The sequence below is a fragment of the Truncatella angustata genome (assembly GCF_020726525.1).
Source record: "Truncatella angustata strain MPI-SDFR-AT-0073 chromosome Unknown BKA67scaffold_3, whole genome shotgun sequence".
Lineage (NCBI taxonomy): Eukaryota > Fungi > Ascomycota > Sordariomycetes > Amphisphaeriales > Sporocadaceae > Truncatella > Truncatella angustata.
In genome coordinates this window covers 2,608,501-2,623,576 of record NW_025763383.1, presented here as the reverse complement: position 1 = coordinate 2,623,576, position 15,076 = coordinate 2,608,501, and the positions used below count along the sequence as shown (strand labels likewise).

The window sequence follows — 15,076 nt, the reverse complement described above, 5'->3', positions numbered from 1 at the left end:
CCTGGAAAATTCTAATGAATAGACAACCTTCCGATGGCGGAAGACTGCAATCCATATCACAATCATTTCTGACCCTCCTCATGCAACCAGGCATGATCGGGAAGCTGACAGGTCGTAAACGACCAACCAGCACATGTGAGTGTCCTACATGAATCCAGCTCAGCGGAACATTACATGCTTCCTGCACGTATGCAGGAGGGACCCACGAAATCTCCGGAAAGGCTCGTTGCAGCTTCACATCGGATTTTGTGTCGCCGTGGCCGTATTCTTCCGTGACACATACTTCATGCAAAAACACGTTCGCCCGATCACAACGGCCTTCATCTTCTGTCATTGAACTTTTCTTGACCAATCGTCGCTCGGCGTGTTAAGCAAGACACCTTTCGATGTCCTTCAACGTACGATGCCGTCCCAAAATGGGGGCAGCAGCAGCCGCCCAAACATGCTCGACGAGCCACTCGTTGGCTCTGGGCCAAGGCACAGGGTCCAAGACTTCGGATGACGTGGTTAAGGACAAGCGGTTGAGTTTGTTGCGAACGGGTGCATGTCGTGCACCCCATCGTCGCATGGCAAGCGCTTTGCTTGTTGAGCACGAGTCGGGGAATTTCTTTTGCTAGCGGACAGCGGGTGTAACCATGAGAGCCCTAGAATTGGAAAGCGGAGCGCTGCCTCTTCAAATGAGATCGTGGTTCCTAGCAAAGACCGCCCAAAAGTCTGCTCGCCGGGTTTTTTATACTACGTGTTTGTCTCATGACAATGAACAGTTTGAGTCGTGGACACTACATTGCGAGTTCGCTGGTTCGTATGGCATCATGTCGACTCGGAGTGAGTCGCCATCAGTATCAATGCTCTCATGGTACACTCTTGTAACTCACAACTTAGACATGACGGCCAGTGAGCATGTATTTCACTTGATTGGGGTCTCAGTGCCCCTACCCAACAAGCGAAGAATACGATATCTCCAACTCACCATTAAGATCTCGCAAGTCATGACAGAATCGGTGAGAAGTTCCATCTTTACAGCACTTCTATGCTCGGCTGATTTCTAGGCTCGGCGGTCTGGGCAACAAACTACACAGACAAGGCGATTTGGGAAGTGAGTTAAGGTACCGAAAACTCCCATGCCTGAAAATGATGCATATTCGGGTGGCGACGTTGGTCTGTCGTCGCAAATAGCATGTAGCATGTAACATGTAGCACTCCGTAACATGATGAGCAAGCCTTTCACCGAAATACTGCGGTGATATTTTGCAGTATGCATGAAGCTGAAAGGGGATATGGGTTGGCGTGAAATTCTAAAAGCTGCATAGCGACCATTGTATTGTTCTCATGCGATCTACCGCCGTCAAGTTTGCCTTTGTAGAGCCCTTTATGCCACCTCAATCTTTGGCATGTATGACATTTAGGCGTTGGCTTCTGACCCCCTGGATAACCCTACTTCGACAATGTATCTAATTCGTATTGTAGACCGATGTAGTAGATACTGCTGATTGCGGATAGCCTAGCTCAAACAGGGTTTGAAATCATTTGAGGACATGTCTCATTGTGTGTCGTGGAGAGCAAATTTCTTCTGTTCATCGTAGACTTTTGTTACAGCTTCCGGGCTGCAGGTACAACTCAACGTTGTCTGATGGAGAGGATCTCGCGCCATGGGGAGTAGCTAGAATACAAGAGAACATTCACATCATATTATTGCGTTTAGCAGAACTTTAGCTCTGAAACCTCTGAATCTAGGGCCAGGATATGATGACGTGTTAGCATATGCAGGATGTTTGCCCTTACATGAATGTCCTCATTTAACTAATGTACGGCTTCGATCACGTAAGGATCAAGTTCGTATAAATGATCTAGTTGCATGGTAATCTTTGGACACAAAGAATCTACTATTACGGTACGTATTAATGATGATAGGAAGCATCCGGGATCTGGTGAATAATCAAATCGATAAGAGGGGATTGCTGTGTCTGCTGTTTTCCCATAGATCGTCTAGAGTCTTCCAATGAAAGATTGGATTAAGAAAAATACATTCAAGCTACTCGAGATCAAAACGGCTGTCCGCCATTCTACATCACCTTTACCTACAGTCTGTAGTGAAGACGAGGACCTTGAACCAGCCACACATCAACGGCTCGAACGTTGCAATGATACTACATAATGTAACTCACCACTCTTCCCGTAGTGTGCCCTCCAAACTTCCGACGGCCAACTACTAGCGACCAGTCCATGACAATCATGCATCCATCTACGCCCTGCCAAGCCGGGGCATATTTGACGCTATCATAGCGAAGGGTTCTACGCATTTTAAACTTCAACGGATCGTACCAGTGTAATTACAGGAATGCTGGAGTGGATGAAGACTGCCCATAATGCACATTGTCTACCGCCATCAATCAGGTCTGTTTTTACAAAAGAACCACCCCGATAACAGTGATCACTAACCTAAGTATGTATCACCATTCTTTTCAAATTTCCCCGCCCATGGAAATCGCCAGATTTGGTATGGCAGCTCGTATGACTTAATTTCGCCGAACCGTTGCTTGGATCCCATATGAGATCCACGCCGCCGATTTGACACGATTAGGAATGGTCGAGTGAATAAGCTCTGCGCCGCGCAGGATTTGCACCGAGTTCTGATATTATCACGCCAATCGAGGGCCTGGAGTGCTTGTAGCGAGCCTAATTGGTTGCAAGCTCACGGGTCCTGATAGACCTGTTCACAAACAATATGCGAACATGCACATTGCGGTACATTCGAGTATACCACTCTTAGTTAATACCAAGTACTATGGCTTACGATGATGCTATGAAAAAAAATTATTATTCGAGAGATAGTAACATACTGCTGCACCGGAGCGGTATACGTCACTGGAAGCGGTAAAATTGGATCAAGCTGCACCTTCTCAGGGAGATTGACTTGTCGTGAAAGCATAACCGAATTTTACTTGGACCAAACAGTTGATGCCGCTTTGACATCGTTCTTCAGAAAATGCACCTACATATCAAGTTTGCACTGCGCAAAGAGCCACTAGGCGGAACAGGGCTGGGTGCTGGGAAACGGTCTTGGCCAGCTCACCAAATTAATTCGCGAAGCACAATCCCGTTGGTATGGCACTAATGCGAATGTGATGGAATTGCATATTTGGTATGAGATGGACAGTCTGGTAGTTGGTGATCGTTCAGTAGAGACCGTCAGGTCAAATCACACCTTATTATGAGATGAAACCTACATCCCGTCAGAAGGTTGACTTGTGATGCCAAACTCCAACCAGACGTCCGGGATCTGCGCAGGGGTCCGGTTAGGGGACGAACCCTGACGTATCATGCCTGTCGGAGACCTTAGATCGTCGTGACAGTTTTTGCCGACCTGCCGAATACATGAGATGGTAGCCGCAGAACCCTTTGCTCTGGCTCATCAAGAATGCAAAAGAGGTTCTCTCCGTTCGGTTGCAACCGAGTAACGAGGTGGTTGAGCGTGCAAGGGTGTCAAGAAAACCTGGCGGTAATGCGTTCCGGGGTCCGACGAATGCAGGAGACAACCCCAAAAAATGGGCGAGGCGCAAAATAAAAGCTTATCTTCGCAGCAACATGCGAAAGGATGACAGCAGTCTGGTCCCAATGACAAATCTGATATAGGCGCAATCACAGGTAAAATGTCAGACACCAATTTAGCGAAGCGATTGATTGCCTGTGCCAGAGACTAACAATCTAGGACTGCAGGAGGCAATTTCTGATGCATCAATTGCATATTCGATCTTTGGCCAGACGTGGCTTGCGAGATCTAGACACATCCTCGCCGATATGAATTGATCGCGCCTTTGCATCAATTTAAATGGGCTTACTTGTGAGCAAGTAAGCTCTTCATCTGTAGAATACGTTTTTGGTTTCAATTGGTTAAGCCCCGATTTTCCCCATCCAAATTAGTTAATCGCCAGCCATAGAGGGCTTTGAATTTGTTGACTAGTTTGACTATTGGAAAACGGTCAGCTCGCTCACATGTTTTCGCATATGTTTGTACCCTTGCCTATACAGCCCTGGAATATATCTTAGACACCGCTGAGCCTCATGTAAGCAGGGTTTGATGCTATGTCGAACACAGCTGACCAGGATATATGATGGCACCCCACAATTCCAGGGCTCGTCGCGGTCGCTAAGCCGTAACGCATAAACTTCAACCAGTACATCACCTATGCTGAAACACGACGAGCCGCCGTCTCATCTCGAACTCGGAACCGAATTACAACCTTCCTTATAGTTGTCGTCGAGCGCGACAAGTCACTACAGGCATCAAATTCTCGAAGCCAAACTGGCGTTACATTGAAATGGAATCCTTGTTGAGTCGATGATTGACAGGCAGACAGGCAGACAGGCAGTCTAAGCCCTAGCAATGTCTCCATTGATGTGCCAGATCATTGTTTAGACATTCACTTTCAGATGTATCTCCGAGTCGTCTGTATATACCATCCATAGTTTTGAGGCTGAAGCTCATATGATGGACCAATCGCGACACTCTCATCTTCCTGATGCGTCCCGGGTATGATGGAAGCTGCTTTCATGGCTAGTGGCTGAGCCTTTGTTCGCTCACATGTTTGAACATGTGCTGTATTCCTATCAGGAAGAGTACGAGTTTCTTCGGGCTCATGTGTTGTTTTAGACTATATCGGCACTATGCTGAATGAAGGACAAAAGGACCAGACCAGACCAGCCCTCCAAGCATCTGATAGTGTCCACGACTGCTTTGTATGGCGTTTAGTACTTTCGATATTGTTGCTTGGCAGATCCCACGAACATTGCGCAATGACCATTGTCAAATGCCAGCGATGCCAGACCAGAGCATTACATCATTCCTTGACCCATGCAAATTGTGGCCATGATTTACTGCTGTTCTGCAGTTGGGACTCGCTCTCATTTACTTGCTGGGCCTAGCGTGTCTTTGGGTTATTATCGCGTGGTGGACGGACAGACGCGGGTGTTACAGAATACGAAATACCTCGTGGAGAGCACGCTGCGAGTCACAAATGCCCATTTCTGTCCCCGACTCACAAAACTCAAAATGACCAGACAGCGGTCACATGGCTACAGATGCCTTGGAAAGTACACACAGCGGAATGCTGTGATGGCATCGGCAGTTAGCCGTTGGGGAGCCTCAAGTGTCTGCTATGACATTGGCCTAAGAGAGAGTGATAATTAGACTCAGGTCTTGCTTGGACGTTTTCGGGCAACCTTAAGCCTATTTGGGGAGCTTCGCGCACCATTCTGACCCCCTGCCCTATATGGAGGTGCATTAACAGCAAAATAAGGCGGCCTTCTAGCAGCCTCGGAATCTCCCGAACGAGTCTCAATTGGTTCGACTGCAAGAGTGCGCAAGAGTCCGTGGGTCTTTACCGGTCAGGTTCTAATCCGGTCACAGATCGCGCAACCTCAGGATCAGCTCCAGGTGTGTTTCCGAGGTCCTTGCGCACCTGGTATCAAACGACAGGTCTGTTAAGAAAGGTTTCAAGCCCGATGCCGGGTCTCAGCTTGCGGATCATCTTTGTGTGCTGCGCCTTGATGCTTTGTCACTATCACACTTGTCCCACTATCGAACCCGCACGAGGAGGTCTGTCCAAAGTGTACACGCGCAAAGATTGCTGTCTTCTGGAATATCTCGCAATTCAACATCAGGTCCACCCCCAGCATGACTAACGCACCCCTTAAGGGAATACGAACCCCTGGCCTGTCTGTACCCTTGTGAAGATCGCGGTTCAGACGAGCGCCCAACGCCATGATCTACCGCTGGCCTCTCGGTCGCATGAGATTACCACTCTTGTAGCGGTTGCTCCCACCTAAAGAGCTAGTCAGCAGAAACGGCAGATGAGCAAAGAAGAGACAACGCCTGGCACGTCGAATACATGCTATCAGGCAGTTGAATCCCAGGGTTCAGGGATCCTGTAATGGACGAGCCAGTCGGGGATGACCTGGCCCGGAGTCCAAACCTAGTGTGGGGAAGACTAAACATCTCTGCCCACCGTCAACGCAATGCATAATGCGAAGTACCCATAGTTGATATGTAGCCACAGGTGCAGGCATTCTGCATCCTCAACCTTTCTATCGATCCCACCATGATTCTGTCCTTGGCCATAGTGTATGGACTTGCTGGCACGAGCTAATGTCTGTTCACGCTTCCGATAAGTCTTGGTCCGACCCGAGTTGTGTGAACTTGAACAAACTTCTGGTGAGAACTAGCGGCTCGGGCCCATCAGTTCGATCTGTTTCTTCTTCTCTGATACCCCAGTCGGGATTTTAGAACGAACTCCCAAACAGCTACTGTCTTCAGACGTTGCCCTATATTCATGCACCATCAGCACAGCCTCCCCACCTATACAGACTAGGAAACACCAACCCATTCCTCATGTATCCACCGTCCTAGCTCTCTGCTGTACTCCATTGAACTCACCTGGACTGAGCAGCCCTTTCATTTGGTGAACATACTAGCCTGCTATCATCAGCAACTTCTTCATCTACCGCTGTGAGAACACGGGGTAAAACCTGACCATCAGCCACCACACTTGGTTTCATATTCTTCTGATTCGAAGAGCAAGCGAATAACCTGCAACATCTCGCAAGCTATCCCATCTGATCACCTTCCGTAACCGTGCGAATCCAGGGCGGTTTCAATACTAAGCTTCGTCTCAAGAAAGGTTCGTTAAACAGAACAGCAAAGGGCTTTGTTTATTCCGTCCGTCCAAGGAGCCGATTCACCGTGATCTGACCTCGAAAGATCAGGTACTGCTTGCGGTACTCGGATGACTGGACCATCTGTACTTCCCGGTTAGTCCCTGTTTCGGCTGTTTCAATCTCTTGATGCCTGTCAGTGCGGTATACTAACGTCGATCCCGTAGACAGATCTGATAATCATATCTCTGAAGCCTTGACCTGGACAGAAAACCTTGAGGCTCCTCCGTGTATAGCATTTGTCCTCTGAGGTTGCTTTCCCCAGTTTCTCTTTTGGATAAAAGAGTTCTCTAATTTTATGGCAATTCCTGTGCTGGTGAGCAGGTTGTCTTTTTGAAACTTCGATCTGGGATCACATTCAGAAACTTCCTCAACATAATACCAGCTATCTAGGGGTGCTCAGGAGCAGCAGGGCTTGAAGATCAGTCGGCTCGACAGGTTGTTGGGGCGCAAAGGACGAAGGCCGAGCTTGGCACAGAAAGCTCAATCACCAGCAAACGCGGCGAGGTATTTACGAATAGGGTAGATGGAGTAAGGCGCGAGTCGTCACTTCCGTCGAACTGTCCATTATCGTTTCAGTACGAGCTTCGTAGGGTTCGTCCCAGCGACGGACATCGCATATACGACCTGCATCAAATCGGCTAGAGTTGGCAGAATCAAGAAGGCAACTATAGTAGAAATCAGCAACGTCGAGTATGGACGTGACTTCGATGTTGAATCAGGGTGCCGCAGCGGCAAGGAGAGAAGCTGAAGGGTCTTCCGATCTCACACCAACGCCTTCTGTGGTGGATAGCACAACAGTCTGTTCGTCCGCTGTGCAGACTCCATCCCCCGAACAGACACCATCCAGGAGGACGAGTGACTCTTCAAGGACTCCTAACCGCGCAAGAACGCCTTGGGATGCCGGTGGCTATTCTCTACCTTTAACATTGGACACCAAGACGGCTATCCAACCACTTTCCAAGCCGTCATATTACAGCGAGTCGCCAATTGATTCGGCTAGTCCGAAGTCACCGAAACACAGATTTTCGGACAGTTACAGCAGTCTGTCATCGTACACATCGTCTTTGCACAGTGTATCTCATTCCAGGTTCTCGTCATTGTCAACTGTCAGCGGGTTTCAATCCGTCCCGCCACTTATTACTGATATGCCACCTCTGGACTCGAGGGCATGCGACACCTTGGACTCAGCAATCAGCAGGTCGTCGGCCGCGGATTATTTCGGAAAGAGGTTGAGGAAAGATGGAGGAGGATCTCCGACAACAATTGCAGAGGAGCCTTTCATGGAGGGTGCCCGGCGACCGGGCTCGCCTTCTGATGCGATGTTGATCAGGGGAAGTGTGAGCTCAGAGAGGATGAGCCCACAAGACTTCGTAAAGTGAGTAAATCTCGTCGTCTGAGATCCCATTGGGATTGTTCTTGATTTGTTATCGCACTTGGCCGTTTACTGGTTCTTTACTGCTACAACACTGGGATATTCCAGGGCAGAATCTTTCACTTCACAACCCTCGAATTCGTCCTTGCACACTCGCACGTTCGACATGAGATGCCTCGAATCACCTTTGACATGGGGAATCGCAAGGCGCTGCATTTCACCCGAGCAAAGCTACGTGCCTTCCTGTTTCTTGCCAAGCGGTAACCTGTGACGCACCTATCCCTAAATCACGTTGTCTTTGCCTGTCTGTTCACCTAATTGCATCACAACCTATTAGCGACGACACACCCTTTCCCGAACCTGATATTTTTCTCCTCCGTACCCTTCCCTGAACCTAAACATCGATGAAATACTGCTGCTGCTTCTCAGAGTGCGCAATACCAACATTCTTCCAGTTACCGAGCGACTACAGCCAATCTAGCTCCTCCATCACCAATCAGGTATTTTTCTTGCCCCTTTGAAAATTCCTCAGCCACTATCCCTTGAAAATAAAGACATGGGCGTAAAGTTAATCCAGACGCTCTGGGTATGATCCTGATTACTAAGATGTATCCGACCCAACCCCCTTTACACAGCATGGTGGTCAGCTGCCAGTAGCAGCAGTCAGATATTGCAAGTCTGCCATTTATATTGAAGTCGTCAAATCTTCAGGAAATATGAACAATGGGCCCAAAGCTTCCAGTCGTCTGATCATTATGACACCCCCGCAGCCCGTCTATCACTTAGACCAACCCCCTTTATTGCTCTTCTTCGCAATCAGCATTAAACCTCCCACAGGAAGGGTGATTCAGTACAAGATACTAATTGTTTGCTAGTCCTGACTCGAAAGCTGGTTCGGGTTTCCTTGCTCTTCCTGATCTATCTAAGTCACACAAACGTGCAATTTCGGCGCCAGATTTTGCTGCTATCGGCGTAATTAACCAATCCTATTCAGCTATTCCTCAGACCCTTCAGCCCACCCCACCGCCTTCACATCAAGGAGATCGACGGGCAAGCTACATGATGGAAGCTCTTTCGGCATCGCCCACTGCTCCCAACTCGGGCACGGTTGAGGAGAGCATCAAGTGTATGTATGTCGATAATTGCGATACTGGCTCGCAACCTCGTAAGGCTATCTCCCACATCTTCGGTCGAAACAAGCTCTGCACACGAATGATTCCTTCCCACGTCTGGGTTCACTTCTGCCGTAAGCATTATCAGCGTAGTCGTTACAGGAACGCTCAGGAGTACTCTAAACTTCAGTGCGAACTTGTCCAGAAGCAGATTCAGCGGGTACAGGCTTGGAGCGACTCAAATAAACAGGCTGGCCGATCTGGGGTTGTCCAGGACTGGTCCTTGTCAGTCCGGAAGCGGGAACAAAAGAGGATCGACGATCAGACTTCTTCCGGCAAAAAGAGACGCTTCCGAGATGAGAGCGAAGAGGAAGATGCCGATAACGCGGTCTTGAATGGTACGGCTGTGCCGAACTGGCTTCTCACCAAGTGCAACAGTGGCTACAGCACAGCCCAAATCGAAGAGATTGTTGCACAGCTTAAGCTTGAGATGGATGAGGGGAAGCTGGCGCAGATTCCGGATATTGAGATTCTTCCCAACATCAGCACTGATTCGTCGGAAGATGGCAAGAGCAAGGTCGCGATCAAGCGAAAGACGAGTGCTGGCAGCGGTATCCATAAGCGATCGCAGTCAGTTGGTTTTACACAGGGTCTTCATCATGATCTTACACCCATGATGAGACGCGTGAGCCAGCCAGGATTCACTGGGGACTGGTCACCTATCGAGAAGCGTCAAAGAATTCATACGATCTCGCAGTATGGTATGGTCGATCGTCAGAACCAACGGGGTAGTTTGACTCAGGTGCCGGAACGTGGTGTTCCAATGATGGGCTCGGTCCAGCACACTGTTCTGCCACACCGCCCTGCATCATACAATTACAGCAACATCCGTGAGAATCCGATTGAAGAGGCGTACTACGACCACGCCATTGCTAGAAACCCACAGTACACATACGGCGGACCCTTACCTGTACCGACTCCACAGAGACTTGGGCAATCCATCGCTACTCAACTCGAGACCAATACTGCATCGCAAAGTTATTTCGAGGTCAGACGCCCTATGCACCAGCGGGCCCACTCCGAGATGGGAATGTTCAATCACGACCCGAACTTCACCTTTCGTTCGACTTCTATGGCATATACAGGTGCACCCCAGGCCTATGCACAAGAACCTTTGCCTTACGAGACATGCCAGGCTCCTACCTATGGCAGTACTGGCGGTCCGCCTGGCTACTACGATGATGTCGCCATGAACCGATCTTATACTGCTCAGCACATGTGGTCCACTCCGGCCGGTGCTACTCCTTCACCCTATGCCATGCCTCGCCACGGCCGCCACCAAAGCACGTCAGCCGTCCCTCAAGCGGTCCCCCGTATGGGACCATCCGAAGAGACGTACGGGTCTCTGAATGGCTCTCCTGGTCGGTTTGACGGGCAGCATTCCCAGCATCGCCGTCAGTACTCGTACAATCCTTCGTACACTCTCGCATCAGAGACACAGCGTATTCAGGAGACTGATCAGGCTAAGGCTCTTTTCCGCGAGCGCCGCTAAACAAGTCGTCTCCGGAGGACTGGGATAGCCATATCTGCTCATCTCTACTTTGCACACGTCGCATTAGAATTTCCTTTCTCTCATAATTATCATGAATTGCTACTGCTAAATCACGGCGACAACTCATAATCCCCTCCTTTACACCACTTTCTCGAGTTGCCCGGAATTACATCTAGAGCGTGGCTTGGCCCATCAACGAAGGGACAACCCCGAAAAGGAAAATGATCAAGTCAGCAACGGGCTTGACGGGCTGCGAGGATAAAGATACTCTCTATTGCGTTGATTCTTTTTCCATTTGCATTTGTTTCGGCGTCATTGACTTTAGTTGGCTGGACAGAGTCAACACACACATGGTCAATGGTTGCCGGTATGCACTGACGATGGTAATGGTGTGTCACATCATCGCGCTGGTGTTCGGGACAAGACAAAAAGAACGGAATACCCCATTCGACTCGGTTCCATCCCTGGAGGATCAGACTGGTCATTGTTTACACGGTTGTTAGGTTGATTATTTGGGATGGTGCATTTGCTCATGGGCGGCAGCAGAGGGTGTGGGACCTATGGCACGAATGGGATAATACCTCACACAACATATGAGAGAATGGAGAATGAATGCGATGGATTTCTTACTTGTCCTTTCAGCCATAGGGTAGACCCCCCTATATACGTATCTCTTATTCGATAATTGACCCTCTTTCATAAATTGCCGCTTTCTTGGCATGTAATTAATGTCTGTAACATCTTGACAGGGGAACAACAAAGATGTGATCATGTGCATTTTCTTTTGGTTCTGAATGTTTAATCCACTGGTGACAATCTCTACTCTAGAAGACTAGAACTCCGATTGGATAACAAGGAGTCTTTATGCATCGTGTTCCATGCCATACATATTATAGGACCAATAGTTGTTTCGCACAGTTGCAGTTTCTCAACCAACCTATTCGACATTTTCCTTCCATCTTCGTGGTCATTCGTGTTTAACCAAGTATGATTGCCTTTTTCATTACTGCTCTAATGAAGCGTGTTGTGGGACAGACCCATGCGCCTTCTTTTTTTCTTTTTGCTTTTCCTTCTTATGGAACGGCCGCTGCGTCGACTGTTTCCGTTACGACTTGGTATGATCTCAAGCAATTCGGTATACCGACATAGCTTTTCCTAAGTATTGACCAACCTCAACTTCTGATTGACCAAGTACAGACCTGACTGCCATTTTGAGGTTCCATCTATTCTGCCCCTTGCTAAGCTAATCAGGTAAGAAGATCCTTGGGACCCCGTCCCTTCCTAACACAATGCACAACTGCACGGAAGCTCCTTTGCACTATTGGTGCATGGTTGTATCCCAGTGAAGCTGGTTGGCCTTTGGTATTTAACATAGGGCTATCTTAAGGGCAAAGCATGAGACACCGGGACAAAGAGCGACGTGATATGAATATTTAAGGCTATGCCTGATTTGTTTTGACGGACACTGATAATGAATTCACAACAATCTCTTTGTAATCGCAGCTCAAGAGGGCGCACCAAACATTAGCAAGGGCACCCACCATCATTCATTGCCTTCACAATTTGTTATTCCCAAACTACATGAAAAAAGGCTTCACAGAGCTCTTCGGGTCATATGATACTACCAAATCACTCTTTCCAGCGAATATCTTGACTATGTTCAGAACAAGTTGGGAAACAACCAACTGGAAGTTCCTCGGGATTTCCTTATTTAAGCCAACCCAACCAACCACCACCCACCACCCCCAATAAGAGTTACACGATCAACAATCATAACACCATTTTTTCGTTATTCTGAAGTTACTACACTATTGAACGATAACAGAACGGCCTTTGTTGCACGACTCCACCAGCGGATCACCAACGCGCAATGGATTACTTTTCACCCCGACCTGGAAGTCCCACCCCCAGCGTGAACGCAACAGGTATCACGACCGGGACAGACAGACTTCTAACTCCCATTGCTCTGCAGTCGCCTATTGAGAGTTCAGTCACGACCCAGGAGCAGAGACCTGGCTGGGTTAGGGCCGTCACAAGCGAAACGCTCCACCGCGCAAACGAAGAGTTCTTTGCTGATGTCGACGACTTTCCGGGAGAGGTCAACACAATCGCCTTCGCATTCGACATCGATGGAGTGCTAGTCAAAGGTAGAGAGCCACTTCCGGGCGCGCGCGAGTCTATCAAGATGTTGCAAGAGAACAACATTCCGTTCATATTCTTGACCAACGGCGGTGGATACACCGAGAAAGACCATGTCGCCAAGCTCGCCCAGCGACTAAACGTAACATTGGACGAAAACCAGTTCGTACAGAGCCACACTCCCTTCCGCGACTTGGTTCCCGATTACAAGGATAAGTGGATTCTCGCCCTGGGCGGGCACGGTAATTCAATCCGCGAACTGGCACGCGCTTATGGTTTCAACAAGGTCGTGACTTCGTCAGACCTGATGGCTGAATGGGAGCACATCCATCCGTTCCCGGAACTGACGCAGGCACATCACGCCGAGCACGGTCGCCGTATGGAGCACCATCAGAGTGTTGAGATCGCCGCCATCCTCGTTTGGTCAACCCCCCGAGACTGGTGCCTTGACCTCCAGGTCATCAGCGACCTCTTGCTCTCGAGCGGTGGGAAGTTGGGCAAGAAGTCGGTCCGCAACGACACCATCCACCTTCCGAACAACGGATACCTCCAGGATGGACAGCCAAAGTTGTATTTTTGCAACCAGGACTTCGAGTGGGCCACTCAACACGAGCATCCTCGCTTTGCCCAGGGTGCGTTCCGAGAGGCCCTCAAGGGGATCTGGCAATATGCGACCAACGGCAAGGCGAAGTTGGAGTACATAGTCATCGGCAAGCCTACCGAGGCTGCATATGAATATGGCGAGAAGACTCTCTACGCGTACAACAATAGCCTCAGCGAGAAGTCTGGAATGGCTCGCAGGATCAAGACGGTGTATATGATTGGCGACAACCCGGAGAGTGATGTTCGAGGCGCGAACACCTTCAAATCGCGCATAGGGGCTGAATGGAAGAGCATCCTTGTGGAGAGTGGGGTTTATGAGCCGGGCACCAAGCCAACGTACGAACCGACGTTCATAGCGAAAGATGTCAGGGATGCTGTCACCCAGGTCCTGGTTCGAGAGGTCGTGGAACTGCAGACCAATCTGATGGAGGGCCGTCTGGCGCTCTTGGGGCTCGATAACAAAGAAGTTGAGGTATTCACCTCCTCAGAGGATGAAAGTGCAATATAGTTGCAGCTATAGGTATTCCGATGGATCAGTAATTTGCGCTGCGCTTTGGGGTCAACAGCGAGGAGCTGTAATAGATGGCAATATTTAAGGTTGCGTAGCGTCATCGTGGCAATTAGTTAAGTGAATTTCTCCTGAGATGATGGCCGTGAAGCTTTTGCTTGTGCTTTCGTGGATTGTCGATTCAGATCTATTTCGCCTGATAGTACTTTGCGAGGCCAATCCATACACCAGCGAAGGTGTTCGGGTATCAGCTCATAGATGCCCCGAATGTCTCGCGCTACGACCTCATAGTCGCCTATGCCATTTATCCACCAAGCTGACTCGAGAGGCACAAGCAATACCAGTAACCGCGCCATGATTGCCATGGCTAGAGGGTCATGTCTCTCCAGCAACTTCAAATATGTGGGCGGACATTTGATTGGCATTGTACCGATAAACATCCGCAATACTCTCGTATCAGTTCCGCGCAAGTACGCGCGGTAAAATGCAATCACATAAGCTTGTGCTTCGGAATACGCAATTTTTTCCTCGTTCGTGCGTGATTGATGTTCAAATCTCTGCATCAGGTCGGCTAGGTCGTCTTTCAGTGTCTCCAAGTGTTCTGCGGAGTCGAATGAGAGTTTGTAATGGGTTTCCATAGCGCTTGCGGAGACGTGACCGTACCATTCATAGCCCAGCTCTGTGAGAAGGCTGTATCTTCTCAAGAACAGTGTTGTCACACCATGCATCATTCTCCAGCCATGAAAAGGCAGTTCATATGGCTCATCCGGCCGCTGCTGGTGCGCCAGAAGCCAGTATATATTCGAAAGCAAAATAGCGGAGAGCCAGACCTGCTCTGTTAGCTTCCCATCAAAGCTTTGTAGGGCTTCTCGGTGGTTGACTAGGGTGCGGTCTAGGTAGCGCGATATAGCCAGTGACATGGGCGCATTCCCAGGTGAGTGAGCGTGCAGATGAAGTGCTGAAAGCGCAAGCATTGGGTTCAGCACAACTTCCGAATCAAATGCGATCTGTGGGATGATGCGCGACCACATGTCTCTGGCAATTTCGCCGTTGCAGTCTGGCATCGTCCCGCACAC

General features: G+C 49.2%; 3 protein-coding genes across 3 annotated transcripts; 2 read left to right on the top strand and 1 right to left on the bottom strand.

Moving 5' to 3' along the window:
* The first annotated feature begins 6,930 nt into the window (after positions 1-6,930).
* Positions 6,931-10,865, top strand: BKA67DRAFT_246835 (uncharacterized protein). The gene is made up of 3 exons (XM_046095718.1): positions 6,931-8,089; positions 8,542-8,586; positions 8,962-10,865. Exons 1-3 carry the CDS (start codon positions 7,407-7,409, stop codon positions 10,748-10,750), a joined length of 2,517 nt encoding a protein of 838 aa, XP_045959981.1. The 5' UTR covers positions 6,931-7,406; the 3' UTR covers positions 10,751-10,865.
* A 1,755-nt stretch (positions 10,866-12,620) lies between these two features.
* On the top strand, positions 12,621-14,000 carry BKA67DRAFT_534631 (HAD-like domain-containing protein; the record flags this gene model as incomplete). The annotated part of the gene is made up of 1 exon (XM_046099889.1): positions 12,621-14,000. One exon carries the CDS (start codon positions 12,621-12,623, stop codon positions 13,998-14,000), a length of 1,380 nt encoding a protein of 459 aa, XP_045959980.1.
* Positions 14,001-14,116: 116 nt separating this feature from the next.
* Positions 14,117-15,064, bottom strand: BKA67DRAFT_657636 (uncharacterized protein; the record flags this gene model as incomplete). The annotated part of the gene is made up of 1 exon (XM_046107146.1): positions 14,117-15,064. One exon carries the CDS (start codon positions 15,062-15,064, stop codon positions 14,117-14,119), a length of 948 nt encoding a protein of 315 aa, XP_045959979.1.
* Between the last annotated feature and the right edge of the window lie 12 nt (positions 15,065-15,076).